At 36.4% G+C, this 15,108-nt stretch overlaps 1 protein-coding gene across 1 annotated transcript in view; it reads left to right on the forward strand.

Moving 5' to 3' along the window:
* The window catches only part of NME8 (NME/NM23 family member 8), a 76,028-nt gene continuing 60,920 nt past the window's right edge, over window positions 1-15,108 (forward strand). The window contains exons 1-5 of the mRNA XM_090286888.1: window positions 1-33; window positions 112-169; window positions 387-493; window positions 3,349-3,420; window positions 9,628-9,744. Of these exons, the coding sequence (XP_090143014.1) occupies window positions 1-33; window positions 112-169; window positions 387-493; window positions 3,349-3,420; window positions 9,628-9,744 (387 nt within the window). The remainder of the gene's footprint in view (window positions 34-111; window positions 170-386; window positions 494-3,348; window positions 3,421-9,627; window positions 9,745-15,108) is intronic.

The raw sequence follows: 15,108 nt of genomic DNA on the forward strand, positions 1-15,108 counted from the left end.
ATGGCAGGCAAAAAGCGAGAAATCCAGTTGCAGGTGGGCATGACGTATCAATATTTTTTTACTTGGTGCATTGACACTTGAAGACCTTTTACAATGCCTTCCTTTTTGCAGGCAGTCATCAATAATCAAAGCCTATGGGATGAGATGTTGCAGAACAAAGGCCTAACAGGTACTGCCCCCCCCCCCCCCCCGCAGCCCACCACCCTTGTCCAGTCACCTGTAGTTTGGCCCAGGGTGCCTCATGACACCCCAGCACAGAGAATGGCTCCCTACTTCCAGCATAAAGCCCTGCTATGTCTTTGCCTTTGCCCCTGCCCCAGCACTGGGATAAGCTGCTATTCTAGAATCTTTGACTCTGTTCTTTTATAAATATCATCATCTTCTAGTGATTGATGTTTACCAAGCCTGGTGTGGACCTTGCAAAGCAATGCAAACTTTATTCAGAAAATTGAAAAATGAGCTGAATGAAGATGAAATTCTGCATTTTGTTGTAGTAAGGATTTAATTTCCATTAAACTATTGTTTTCTTGTTACTTTAAGTGTTGAAGTATTCTCTATAAGGACTGTCAACTCTTCAAAATGGACAGTATTTACTTGGTAGTTTTACTACATGTTTAGTTCTAATCTGATATAAGAACAAACATGATTTTTATCATATTCCTATACCATTGAGGTTATTGACCATGATTGTGACTGTTAGAAAAGTATAAAAAGGGGTATCTGTCTATCGACCTGTTTCTTTTAACCTGACCATATGCAGTTTGTCTCTTAGAACAAAGACTGCAAATGCTGTTTATCGAACAGCTTTAGGAAGGACTCTGGGCATTTACCTGGTACCAATTTTCCATTGGTAGTGATTTCCATCACTTATTTGCCCCCAAAATGTGACAAGGGATTTATTGTATTGATTATTCAATGTAGTCCACATTAAATTATTAACTATTTAGAGCTTTGTTATCTAATATGGTGGCCAGTAGGCACAAGTGTCTTTTGAACACTGAAATGTGGCTAGTGTAAATGAGGAACTGAATTTTTATTTTTAATTAACTTATATAAATTTTAAAAATATACTCAATTCAGTTATTGTAAAACTTGGCTATGTGAATCTACTTTTTTGACTGTAAATTTTATATAATCAAATTAGAGATCAATTATTTATGGTTAAAATTTAACCCATAAATTGAGATGTATTCTAAGTATAAAATACACACGAGATTTTAAAGACTTAGTATGCTGAAAAGAATGTGAAATATCTCAATAATGTTGACATTGATCACATGCTAAAATGATCATATTTAGGACACTATTGTATAAGAAAATTTTATTATTAAATATATTATTACATTAGCTTCACCTGTTTTCTTTTTAATTTTTAAATGTGGCTACTAGAAAATTTAAAAGTATAAGTGTGGCTCACATTCTATTTCTATTTGACAGAAACATGTCCAAACCCGTTAGACCTAAGGTGCAGAAGCAGATAACTGATTACATATCTTTATTCTTTGTTCCTAAAATGCATTATCCCTGATGCAACATGAAACCTCAACCCATTGAATGTTCTCAGGCTTCTATGACACTTCTCAACACAGACCTTGGGAATGAAATTGCTTATTGACATTAGTTTGTGTTTGACTGTCTATCCAGCCCTTTCTGTAGACACATTGTTTACAGGACCTTTTTTTCCTTAATTCAACATTACAAATAACCAGTGTAAAGCTAGAAACTCACCTCTTATTATTTTTTCTCTTTAAGACAGCAGTTATCAAAGAAAAAACTAAAGAACCAACAAAGAAAAAAATATTTTAAATGAGATAGAGGTTGATATTGCCTTCTGAAATAAGGGCCCTGTAGTGTTTTAAAAGGCAGCATTATTATATAACAACTTGCTTTGTTTATTCTTGAACAGTCAGAACCACCTGAATGGGGTTGGAATGTGATTCTAAATTTGATTCTTGTCTGGAAAGAAAAGTTAATTTCAGAGGACAGAGAATGGGGCCTAAAGGGGTTTGCCTAATGCAATAGACAATGGGTTGGTATAAGAAGTTAAAAGACAGTATCAGAAAGATCTGACAGCTGACAAATGGATCATAGATAATCAGTCGTCATAAGAAAATTCTTATGAATCCTGGCAGCTGTCTGGTCATGGTACAAGTGCAAATTCATGGGCTAGGGGCCATGGGGAAATTCCAATGTCTAAAAGGAGATTGAGGGTCAATGCAGAGAGGATGACAAGGCAGGCCCCCCTAGTCACCTATCAGGCTGGCGGGAAAGGAACTTGAGCAGAGGAAAGCAAGGAAGTCCTTAATGAAATAGTGTAACTGAATGCTGTGTTTCTAGGTGGTCCAGAGTCATCATATCCCTCCTTGTTTGTTGAATCTGAGTAGGAAAAAACCTGGGGTATGTGTGGGGAGGGGATGGTGCTGGAGGCTGCCAAGTGGGTGTGGAAGAAAAATTAAACCATTTATGTTGTTAAGCTCTCATCTCAGCACAGCTCAGAGCTGTGTGAGGATACAGGCCTGAGGTTTATAACTGTCCTCCCAGCAGTACCTGGACTAGACAGAACTCCATAGGAGTTTGAGCACACTCAACAGTAGTATAGTCACCTAGATTGATGCTGATTTTATGATATGACTTGCTCATAAAAGGTGAAGAAAATTCATAGTTTCCAAATCTCCATTATGAGCAATGGAGGGGCACCCTTTGCTGGATATTTTTCTTAGCCAAGGAAAGTTTCCCTTTCAGACCTTGTAATTTTAATCCAAAATTAAAACTTATGAAATTGATTATCTATTGAAATCACCCTAAGCTAAATGGTCAGCATAATTTTTTTTTTCTGTTATATGCCCTTTTAAAAGACTTGGAGACTTTTACTAACATTGTACCTATGTATTGTACCTATGCATACTAAATGTTACTTATTGTAGTTCTTTTATAATATTATTAAATGCTTTACTTGTTAGTGCTTTATTATGATATAAACATTGTAATGATGATTTATAATTACTTTTAAGTATAATCCTTGCCTTATATTCTTTAATCTTATAGTTTCTTGCAGCGTCTCTCATTCTTTTTGAGTGGGGTTACCTTAAAAGTGAACAGCCCGAAGTCATGTTGAGGCAAACTGATGCAGTGCCTGACTTGCCAGTGTTTGCAATTTGAGCTTTAAAACAACTAAAACACTTCACTACCTGAAAAAAATAAAACAACTAAAACAAACTAAGAGAATGTTGAGTAAATATAGAAATAAGAATTATATGTGTATCTGTGTTTTTTGTATATAGTGTATCTAATGATTTGGATATAGTTTCCTTTATTATCATGTGAAAGATTAATATATTTTTTTTCCAGGCAGAGGCTGACAACATCGTGACTTTGCAGCCATTTAGAGATAAATGTGAACCTATTTTTCTTTTTAGTGTTGTAAGTATAATATTTATTATCAGATTCCAGTTTACAGTTAAAGAGCAAGTAGCATTTTAAAATTACCACAGAACTCTTTTTTGATGATACAAATCATAAATTTTTTACTTTATCTTTGCTTATCTATTAATACATTTTATAACCTGACTTCTAGGAGCTAATAATGGATTAAGTGGTTAGACTACCACACACTGAGCTGACTGAGGAAGAGAAAAACAAGATGTATTTACCTTTCTTAAGAAAATAATCAGACATTAGTATGATGAATTATTACTTACAGATTGAAAAATTGGAAATTTCTTAATATGCAGTAGGAGAGAATTGGTTATAAATATTCATGTATGACAATCCAAGGAAATAGCTGTATAATCACTACTTTGTAATGTCTATCACTTTTATCTCTGTATTTACAAATAAGTGGAATGAAGACAGAAAGTATAATCACTGAAATGTCCACAGGTTTCTATGTATGGGGGTGGTGGTGCATAATTTCAATTTTCTTCTTTATACTTTTCTGTATTTTCCACATATTCTGTGATGACCACAACAGCTTTAGCAATCAGAAAACCATAATAAGTGCTGTTGTCTAAAGGGCAAGTATACAGTTAAGTGCTAACTTGTGTGACACAGAGTATAGCTGCTACATACAGAGCTAGAGAACTGGAATCCTAAGGAAAGGCTTCCCAGAGAGGGCATGGACTGTTCCTCTGCTGCTGGATACTTCAGTTGTCACTTTTGGTATTAAAAATAGTGATTTAAAAACACTTCTTGGATATAACTTTTTCCTTCTGTTAAATAATACTCTTGTAATTATTTCAAGGAACTGGATTACTGGGTTAATTGAATTAAAATTGCATTATAGATCTGGATATGTAGGATTTGATGATTTAGATGAGAGGTCAGCTGGCTAAGTATTTTTAGCTTTCCCAGAATATTGGCTCTATGTTTGGTCATAGTTTGCTGACCCCTGGTCTGGAGATGGTTTAAGGAACCAGAATGAGTAACTGCGTGAAACAGAAATGGACTTAAACTTATGGGACACTGAGGCAACTGTACAGCAGGAACAGTTAGGAGCATGGGACTGAGGAAGAAAGACTAAGAAAGTGGACCACTATGTAGAGTCTGGAGCTCTGGGATGACCATCACCCTGTTAAGTTAGTCAGGTCTGATCAGTAGACCCATGCCCACCCTTCTGAAATGGACCATCCAGTCAATATTCTTTTATTTGCAATCAATGTCCAGAGTATAAAACCACCCCTCCTTCTAGCCATGCATGCCCTGTCCCAATCCTCAGAATTCTTTTCCTGATCCATTTCTCTAGTACTCCCCTATCTCAAATCCTTTCACTATGTGACATCTGGAATTGATATAAGCAATTTTCAAACTTCTAAATCTTTAGCCTTGTCCCAGAGCTTTTGTTCCACTTTCTTGACTTTCCATAAGTCTGGCTCCTTACTTAAGACATTTTCTCTGCTGCCCAGAAATGGTGACTGTTTTCTCAGATTGTTTCTTGGGCCAGGAGTAGAATTGATGTTTCTTTGCTTCTTACTACAGTAACTTTCTTTTACTTGTATGATAGAGGTCCACTCTATTTGACTCCTTCTCCCCTACCTTACTTCTGTCATCTACTGGCCTTTGGATCAGTTGTGTAGATTACTGAAGACTCTAGCATGTGGCTTAAAGTCTTCCTTTCACACCCAAGTCCTTCCATCACCCTGGGACTGACAACCAACCTAAAATTCTAGACTCTCAATTATTGGCCACCTAACTTGCAATGAACTTTTCTTGCAGTGCACCTCATCCAATCATTGCTGTGCTTATGCCTCAGATTTTGTTATCACTCATGTACCATATCTGTAATCATTAACAGTCTCAATCTGTAATCACAAAACCACCATCAAGCCTATTGTTTATTTGTTCAAATAGTTCCATAATGGCCCTTTGTATCTGACAGCATTCTTAGCTGACAACAAATGTATTTTAGCAAATCCCATCAGGAAGGGCTTTTTCAAGGGGCATTAGAAAGCTCACAGAATTGTCGGAAAGTTCCTTTCAGAGGGAAATGGTTATTAGAATGTTATATTTCATTTTAATCTTTCTCAAATGGATTCTTCTCTTTAGCCTTTGAATATAATTCTTTACTATTAAAATAGAATACTTCTTTTTGACACCATCCATCTCTAACTTCCATCCATTTCTCTCTCTCTTAGTTCTCAGCTAAATTTCTCAGAAGTTTTTTATTTATTTTTACTCCATGTCTTCTCATTCTATTAACTTGACACCCATTCAATTTAATTTATGTCTTATTATTCCATGAAAATTTGCTGTCGCTAATGTATCCAGTTACCAGCCTATTGCCAAATATAATGAATGCTCTTAGGCCTTTATCACACCGTACCTCTCAAATGTGTAGAATACAGTGAACATGTCTTCCCCTTGGAAACGTTTGTTCCTTTTGTTTTTTGTGACTTGGTTTTTCTTTTGCCTTCTTGGATGCCAACTATTTCCATCTCTTTTGCAAATTCATCCTTCTTCATTCAACTGTTAAATATTGACTTTATCATGCCATGTATTGAAAAAAATTTTATTTATTTATTTATTTTCGGAGAGAGGAGAAGGGAAGGAAAAAGAGAGAGAAACATACATGTGCGAGAGAAGAATCAACTGGTTGCCTCCCACACACCCCCAACTGGGGATCTGGCCTGCAACCCAGGCATGTGCCCTGACAGGGAATATAAACTGGTGACATTTTGGTTCTCAGGCTGGTGCTCAATTCACTGAACCACACCAGCCAGAGTGCCATGTACTTTTCTTAGAAAATCTCTACACAGTTTCATTTTCTCCTCATATATCACTAACTCAAGTTTACATCTTCAGCTAAACCCTCTTCTTTGAGCTCCAGACTTGTATATCTAACTGGTGACTTGATGTTTCCTCTTGGTTGTCACAAGGGCATCTCACAATGAACTGACCCAATCCTGCCTCCCCCTGAAAACATGGTTTTCTAGTGTTGCCTCTTATGGCGAATAGCCTCTTAATTTATCCAGTTTCTCAAGCCTGAACTGTAAAGTTATTTTAGAAACCTCTCTTTTTAACATCATACCCAATCTACACCAGAACTTGGACCTGTCACTTTTAACACCCAAGATTTCCTCACACTCATCTGTTTTTTTACATTCTTTCCCTCTCATCACCACTGCCAGAGACTCAGCAACCATCTTTCTCAGCTGCAATTCTAGAATAGCCTCTAATGTCTATATCTTCTTTTGCTTCCCCTCTAATCTTTTCTCCACATAATAGGTGAAATATTCTTAACAAAGAGTTTTAATCATGGTCACTAACTCGGTTTAAATATTTTGAAGGCTTCTCAATGTAATGAGGATAAAGGCTACATCCTTTCATGACCGCAAGGCTCTGCAGGGTCTGGTTCCTACTGGCTGTCAGCTTCATCTCAGAACTGTCATTCCTCACTTTCTTGGCTGGCATTCCCATTTTCCCATTTGCCATATTCCCTTTTTGCCTCCAGACCCTTTAATCTCTTGCTTTTGCATAGAATGCTCTTTCTTCTCCTTTTTGCCTAGTTATCTCTTACCCATCCTTCAAACTTTAAACCAAAAATAATTTCCTGTTATTGACATATCTTCTGTGATCAGTTTGATGAAGATCCAATTCTTATAGATGCTCCAAGTTCTTTGTTTCTCTCTTGATGGTACCTGTCATGGTTGTTATTTCAGGTGTGTATATGTGTATATGTGTGTTTTTGATATTAAATTGGGCCAGGTATTAATAGGTCAGGTGTAATAGGTAAGACTATTATTCCATAACATCATACCTGGTACAGTGCTAGTAAACAGGTTTTTAATAAATATGTGCTGTAATATGGATAAAAGCAACATAATGTGAAAGATAATTAGAGAGGGTGATATTGAAGGCCTACAAAGAACTGCTAAAATACAATGTAGGGAAGGCCTGTCTTCGGTTGTAGGAGGACAGACAAACTGGAGGTAGAACTCAAAGACTGAGGTTTACCAAATCAGAACATACTTTCATATTACTGACACTTTATTTTAAAATGGCTAATTTTGGACTTCTGACCAAGAAGGAGGTGTAGGTAGACATGGTGCGTCTCCCTCCACAACTGAAAAGGAATACAACTACCTCAAAACTAGAGATAACCAGAAGTTCCAGAAAGTCAAGCTGCATGGAAATCCAACAAACAAAGATATAAGGAAGAAATACTCATCCGGACAGGTAGGAGGGGCGGACCCAAAGCAGAGAGGAAGTGGTTTTCCAGTAGCAGCAGTGGCAGCTACAGGGCAGTGGTCAGCCAGATAAAAACACAGTTACACTTTAAAAAAAGTAGGGGACACCCTGGGCGCAATCCCAGCACCAGACCAGACCATGCAGTTCATAGCTCCAGTGCTGGGGAAAATAAAGCCACATTGCTTCTGACTGTGAACACCAGTGGGGATTGAGGCAGGGCAAGAAACTGCCAGTCTCTCAACAGAGTCTGCTTGTTTAGAGGGCCACCATGGTCCTTGAATGTCTGCAGACCCACCCACTCTAGGAACCACAGCCAGAGCAAAAGCTAGAGAGGTGCCAGTCCCATATGGGAAGTGGGAGAAGTGTCTGGAAAAGGGGTGAGTTCTCAGAAAGTGGCATTGTTTTTTCTCACGCCCCTCCCCCACATACAATGCCATGACATAGTGGAACAGGTTGCCCCATACTGATTAATACCTAAGGCTCCTCCCTTTACAATGTAGCAGGTGTGACAGCTCTACCTAAGACACACAGGCAAATACAGGAGCCTGTCAAGTTGAGAAGACAGAGAATTATGGCCCAGGGGAGGGAGCAGATCAAGGTTCCAGTGAGAGAACTCAGTGATGAGGAGACAGCCAACTTAACTGATGCAGCATTCAAAACACTGGTGATAAAGATGCTCACAGACTTGACATTTATGCTTGAGTATAGCAAATGCAAAAGGGAAGAAGTGAAAGCTAAGCTAAGTGAAATGAAGGCTAATTCACATGAAACCAATGGTGAAGAAAAGGAAACCAGGGTTAAAATAAATGATTTGGAACCTAAGGAAGAAATAAACAGTCAACCATACAGAATGAGGAAACAAGAATTGAAAAATAATGAGGAGAGATTTAGGAACATCTGTGACAGCTTTAAATGTACCAACATTCAAATCCTAAGGTGCCAGAAAGAGAAGAGGAAGAGCAAGAAATTGAAAACTTATGTGAAAAAATGATGAAGGAAAACTTCCCAAATTTGATGAAGGAAATTGATGTACAAGTCCAGAAAGCACAGAGAGTCTCAAACAAGCTAGGCCCAAAGAGGACCACACCAAAGCACATCATAATTACAATGCCAAAGGTTAAAAATGAAGAGAGAATCTTAAAAGCAGCAAGACAAAAGCAGAGAGTTACTTACAAGGAGGTGCCTATTAAGACTATCAGCTGATTTCTCAAAAGAAACGTTGCAGGCAAGAAGGGACTGACAAGAAATATTCAAAGTGATGAAAAGCAAACACCTACAACCAAGATTACTCCACCCAGCAAAGCTATCATTTAAAATGGAAGGGCGGATAAAGTGCTTCCCAGACAAGGTAAATCTAGAAGAATTCATCATCACCCGATCCTTATTATATGAAATGTTAAAGGGACTTATTTAGGAAAAAAAGATAAAAACTAAGAGCATTAAAATGACAACAAACTCACAACTATCAACAACAGAATGTAAAATATAAAAACAAAAACAAACTAAGCAAACAACCAGAATGAGAACAGAATGATAGGTATGGAGATTATTTGGAGGGTTATCAACTGAGAGGATAAAGGGGGAGAAGTGGTGCAAAGATTAAGAAGCATAATTGGTCAGTACAAATCAGATGGGGAAGTTAGGAATAATATAAGAAAGAGTGAAGCCAAAGGACTTATATGCACAACACATGGACATGAACTAAGTGGGGTGGGATTGCTGGAAGGGAGTGGGATACTGGGCAGAGGGGAGCAAAGGGAAAAGAAATAACAGCATAATCAATAAAACATACTTTAAAAAATAAATAAAGTTGCTAATTTCAATTGCTAAGAAAGGATTAGTGGAAGTGTGGGTCAGAGCAGGGTTACTTTGTTGAGTTGAAGTATTAATTTTTTACTTATCCTGAAAATGAAAGTTTCCTTCATGTTTTCTTTTTCTTTATAGAATGGCAAGATTATAGCAAAGATTGAGGGTGCAAATGCACCACTTGTTAATAAGAAAATTATTAACTTGGTCAATGAGGAGAGAAATATTGCAGCAGGTAAAATGGTTCGCCCTCAGGTAATACTTTAGACTACTGACTATTTTGTTGTTTTAAAAAATGCATTACATCTTTGTTTGTTTTGCTAAAGCATGTTCCCTAATTTTATAACTCTTTTGGTGTCTAAATTTTGCAAAGTTTCTAGGAAGTATTTTGGTGATATGAATAAAAGGCCTTAAAAAACACACATATCCTTTTACTGAGCAATTACACTCCCAATAATTTTCCTGAGAAGATAATGAGACAAATATAGAAAAGAGTATTTATTGCAGTGTTGTCTGTCACTAAATCATTGGAATTAACCAAATGCTAGTAATAGCCACTAGATTACATAAAATGTCTGTAATTTATGTCATAAATTTTACAAATCCATAGTAAGATGTTATTTAGTGTGTTTCAACTCTATATCATTGATGTGCCAAAAGGCCAACATAGAAAAAATTTAAAAAGAGTACACTTATTTGGATATTTAGAATAAGATCTTGTGTATGCAAAGTGTATTACCTGTGTAATAAGACATAAAATATTTGAAAATCAAGAAACAAACCATAAAGCATATGGAGGTATAAACATAATAGCACAAGAAAGTAAGTCACATAAAAAAAGTGATCAGAAATATAAGCATATAAATAGGGGCAACTGATGTTATTGAAATACACACACACATATGCACAACAAACAACAGCAACAGCAAAAAAAAAAAAAAATCCCACAGGAAATATAAATTTCAGAAATAGAAAGTAGACATTAGCCAAGAAATATTGAAAAATAGAAATGTTGAGAAGATATAAGCCCAACTTTTATAAGTATTCTCTATAAAAATGTGAGTTTAAATCAGGAAAGGATGCACAACTCAATTAGCAGGCTTAGGAATATTTGGTTTACTGTTTGTATAAGAAAGTTGTATCATCTCCTCATATATACATAAATAAATTACAAATGAATTGAAGAGCTGATTATGAAGAAACTAAGTATAAAAATATTAGGAGAAAATATTGTCAGATCCTATAATTGTCATAGATTGAGGAACCCCTTGTATGTATAACACAAAACAGGTATCAAAAAGGAAGAATAGATTTAATTATTTAAAACTTTGAAGTGCGTTCTAAAATGTAAAGGAAAGCAGTAAACTGGGATAAATGTACTATGTCATTGTGCTAATATTGACATGTGTACAAAGTACTTTATTAAGAGCATTAAGAAAAAAATGAACATGGTGGACAACTGAAAAATGACAAATGTAAGGAATTTACATCCTAATAGAGATTTTTGTCATCCATGGACATTTTAATTTTTTCAGGTTTTCCTGTTTTTCAGGGAATCTTCTTCCTTCTCTCTCTCTTCCCACTCTCCCCACTTATTTTTAAAAATTACAATTACTAGGAATTATTGAAGACCTACTGTTTGCTAGGATTTGCAAACAGATCTAATTTAATCCTAACAGAAATCTTTTCACCTCCAGTTTTGTTGAGATATAATTGACAAGTTACATATGTAATTTATAATTTAACATATAATTTAGTAGATAATTTATAATTTAATGTAAATAATAATTTAATATATATATATATGTATGGCAAAATAATTATCACACCAAGTTAGTTAACATCTGTCACCTCACATGGTTACATTTTTTTTTTCTTATAAGAACTTTAAAGATCTCTCTTAGCAATTTTCAAATATGAATATAGTATTTAACTATAGTCACCATGCTGTATATTATACCCCAGAACGTATCTTAAACTGGAAGTTTGGTTCAGGCTGGTGTGGCTCAGTGGATTGAGTGCTAGCCTGCAAACCAAAGGGTTGCCGGTTCAATTCCCAGTCAGGACACATGTCTGGGTTGCAGGCCAGGACCCCAGTTATGGGCTGGTGAAAGGCAACCACACATTGATGTTTCTCTCCCTCTCTTCCTCCCTCCCCTCCCTGTAAATATAAATAAATAAAATCTTTTAAAAAAAATTCTGAAAGTTTGTATCTTTTGACCACCTTCACCCGATTCCACCACTCCCCACCCTCCACTTCTGGCAACTACCATTATGTTTTCTGTATCTATGACTTTAGTTTATTTTTAGGTTCTACATATAAGTGAGATCTTACAGTATTTATCTTTCTCTGACTTATTTCACTTAGTATAATGTTCTCAAGGTCCATCTATGATATCAAAAATGGTAAAATTTCCTTCTTTTTTATGGATGAATAATATTTCATTTTATATATATATCACATTTTTAACCCATTCATCCATTTATGGACACTTAGCTTATTTTCATATCTTGGCTATTGTAAATACAGTTGGCCCTCGGACAATGTGGGAGTTAGGGAAAACGACCCTTGCACATTTGAAAATCCCCATATAACTTTTGGCTCCTTCCAAACCCAGTCTTTCCTCTAAGTGGAATTGGCTCTAGGACAATCTGCAGACACCAAAATCCACTGATGCGCAAGTCCCTTATATAAAATGGCATAAAACAATGCACACAGTTGGCCCTCCTCTTCCATGGATTCCCAACTGTGGATTGAAAGGACTGTTTTTGATTTGCATTTGAATGCCAAATCCAGGGCTATGGTAGCCAACTGTATGTTTACTGAAAAATAATCTGCCTATAAGTACCCATGCAGTTCAAATACATGTTGTTTAAAGGTCAACTGTAACACTGCAATAAACAGTGAAGTGCAGATAACTTTTCGAGATAGTGATTTAATAGTTGGTCCCAGTAGCCTCTTAAGATTCTTTGCATTTCTATGGTATCAGTTGTAATGTCTATCCTTTTATTTCTAATTTTATTTGTTTGAGTTTTCTTTCTTTTTTTCTTTAAATCTAAATGATTTGTTTGTTTTCTTTATTATTTTGTTAAAACAACCAGCCTTGGTTTCATTGATTTTTTTCTATGTATTTATAGTTTCTGTTATATTTATTTCTGCTCTGACTATTGTTATTTCCTTCATGTACTAACTTTGGCTTCATTTATTCTTGTTCTAGTTTCTCGAAGTGTAAAGTTATACTGTTTATTTGAGATTTTAAAAAAATGTAGGCATTTGTTGCTATGAACTCCTCTCTGAGGACTCTTGTTGCACTCAAGTTTTTATGCATTGTATTTTAATTTTTATTTGCCTCTAGGAATTTTTAGATTTGTGTTTTGATTTCTTCTTTGAGTCATTAGTTGTTCAGTAGCATGTTGTTTAATCTTTATATATTTAGAATGTTTTAGTTTCTTTTTATAGTTTATTTCTGGTTTCATACCATTATGGTCAGAAAGATGCTTGATATCATGTTCATCTACTTGAATCTATCTAGGCTTGTTTTGTGGCCTAACATATGATCTATCTTAGAAGATCTTCCAGGTGTACTTGAGAAGAATGTGTATTCTGTTTCTTTTGGATGCATTCTTTTGTAAATGTCTGTTAAGTCAATCTGGTTAAATATAGAGTTTAAGTCCAGTGTTTTCTTACTCATTTTCTGTCTGATGGTTTACCCATTGCTGGTACTCCTGAACCAACCAACACCAGTCCTGCTGTCTGCTAGGGCCAGGCTACCAAGGGATGCATCCTCTGGGAAGCGGCCACAAAAGCTAATGTACCAGATGTGCACTCAGTTTATTTTCATATGAACACCAGGGACAGGGAATAGAGAAGAGGGAGGGTGCAAAGATGGCGCTTGCTCGCCTCCCTGTTTTGGGATTTAGCTCCTATGTGTGTGTCAGACCAAGAGCCTGACCCTCAGGCTGCAGTCCCCAAGACATACAAATAAGTTTCCCTCAGGGAAGTAATGAGAGTTGGGAGCCTCTGACTGCTGCCTCTTCACTGTGCTCTGAGGGGTAGCCAGGCAAGAACTGTTTTATTGTTTGCTACAGTCCTGTGGGACCTGTAAATGCAAGCTCTGGTGCCCAGAAGAGCCAAGTGACCAAGGGGTTTGTCTCCTGAGCAGCAGCTGTAGAAGCTGCGGTGCCAGACATGTGCACAAGCTTTCTCCAGGGAGACACAAGCAACGTGGAACAGGGGAGAAGGAGATCATGAGACGGCTTCTGCTGGCCTCCTGGGTCTCAGGAGAAAATTAGCCCTTGGACCTTTGTTAAATTACAAGCCTGTCTCTTGGGCTACAGCTTTAAAGATTTCCAAATAGGCTTTTTCCAGGGAAAAATGGCATTTTAGTCTGCTGCCACTGCAGTGAGTCCTAAGAGGATAGTCACTGTGAGTCCTCAAGGGCCTGTTGAGAACTGTTAATTTACTATAGTCTGATGGATCTCATGGATGCAAAACCCCACTTGGCTTTCAGAACTAAGCTTTTGGGTGGCCATCGCTTAGTTGAAAGTCTTAAAATTAGGGGCACTTACATGTTCGGTCCAAACCATTCACTCCTCAGGAAAATGCTGGGAGTTATGAGTACTCTCCTGATTGTATGTCATTGTGCCAGGGGTGGAGTTTATGGCAAGACTGTCTCAATCTCTCCCACCCATTGCAATGTGGCTTTTTTCTCATTTTTGTGAGGGGTAGGAGTCACTCACACAGTGTCTGGATTCTTTCCAAATGAATTGTGCCACATGTAGCTAAGATCTGGTGTGTCCATGGGAGGGGGTGAGTTCAGGAGCTTCCTATGTTGCCATTATGACCTGGAACCTCAAGAAATCTCACGAGATATTTATAAATAAGACAAAGCTTCAGTCCTTTCCACAGAAACAGGCAACTAGTAGGTAGTGAAATGAAGTCAGGTAGAATGACTCCTAAATATATTCTCCTAATTGCTATGTTCTGTCCAGCTTTCTTCTACTGTGTTCTATGGTTATATTGTTGTTGTTTTCATTGTTCTCACAGAATGACATCATGTTTTAATTAATAACAGTGAATATATAAGAATTTCATTAATACAGCATTCCCTCACTTATCACGGGTATTATGTTCTAGACGCCCCCATGCAGTAGGAACCTTACATTTATTCTACGCTCTTAAACCTACGTAACTTTAACAACATATGTATACAGTACCGCAAAATCCTGCAATATAGCAAAAAATCTGCAATAAATAATTAAATTAATATTTTTAAAAATCCCGTGATACAGTGAGGCTGTGATAAGTGAACTGCGATATAGAGAGGAACTACAGTATCACATTTATTTTATATTACTCCATTTTGGTGGACAAATCTGTTATTTAACTTTATTATTTAGTTATCTCGTCTAGCACAGCCCTGATAGTAATAAAATATAAACCACAATGTGAGCCTCATACATATTTTAAAATATTCTACTAATCGCATTAGAAATAATAAAAAATAAACAGGTAAAATTAAAATTTTTAAAATTAATCCAGTATATTAAAAAAATTACACTTAAAGATATATTCAGTATAAAAAATAAGGTATATTATCTTTATTTTTTTATACTAAA

This window comes from Furipterus horrens, unplaced genomic scaffold (genome assembly GCF_987537825.1).
Source record: "Furipterus horrens unplaced genomic scaffold, mFurHor1.1.pri manual_scaffold_9, whole genome shotgun sequence".
NCBI lineage: Eukaryota > Metazoa > Chordata > Mammalia > Chiroptera > Furipteridae > Furipterus > Furipterus horrens.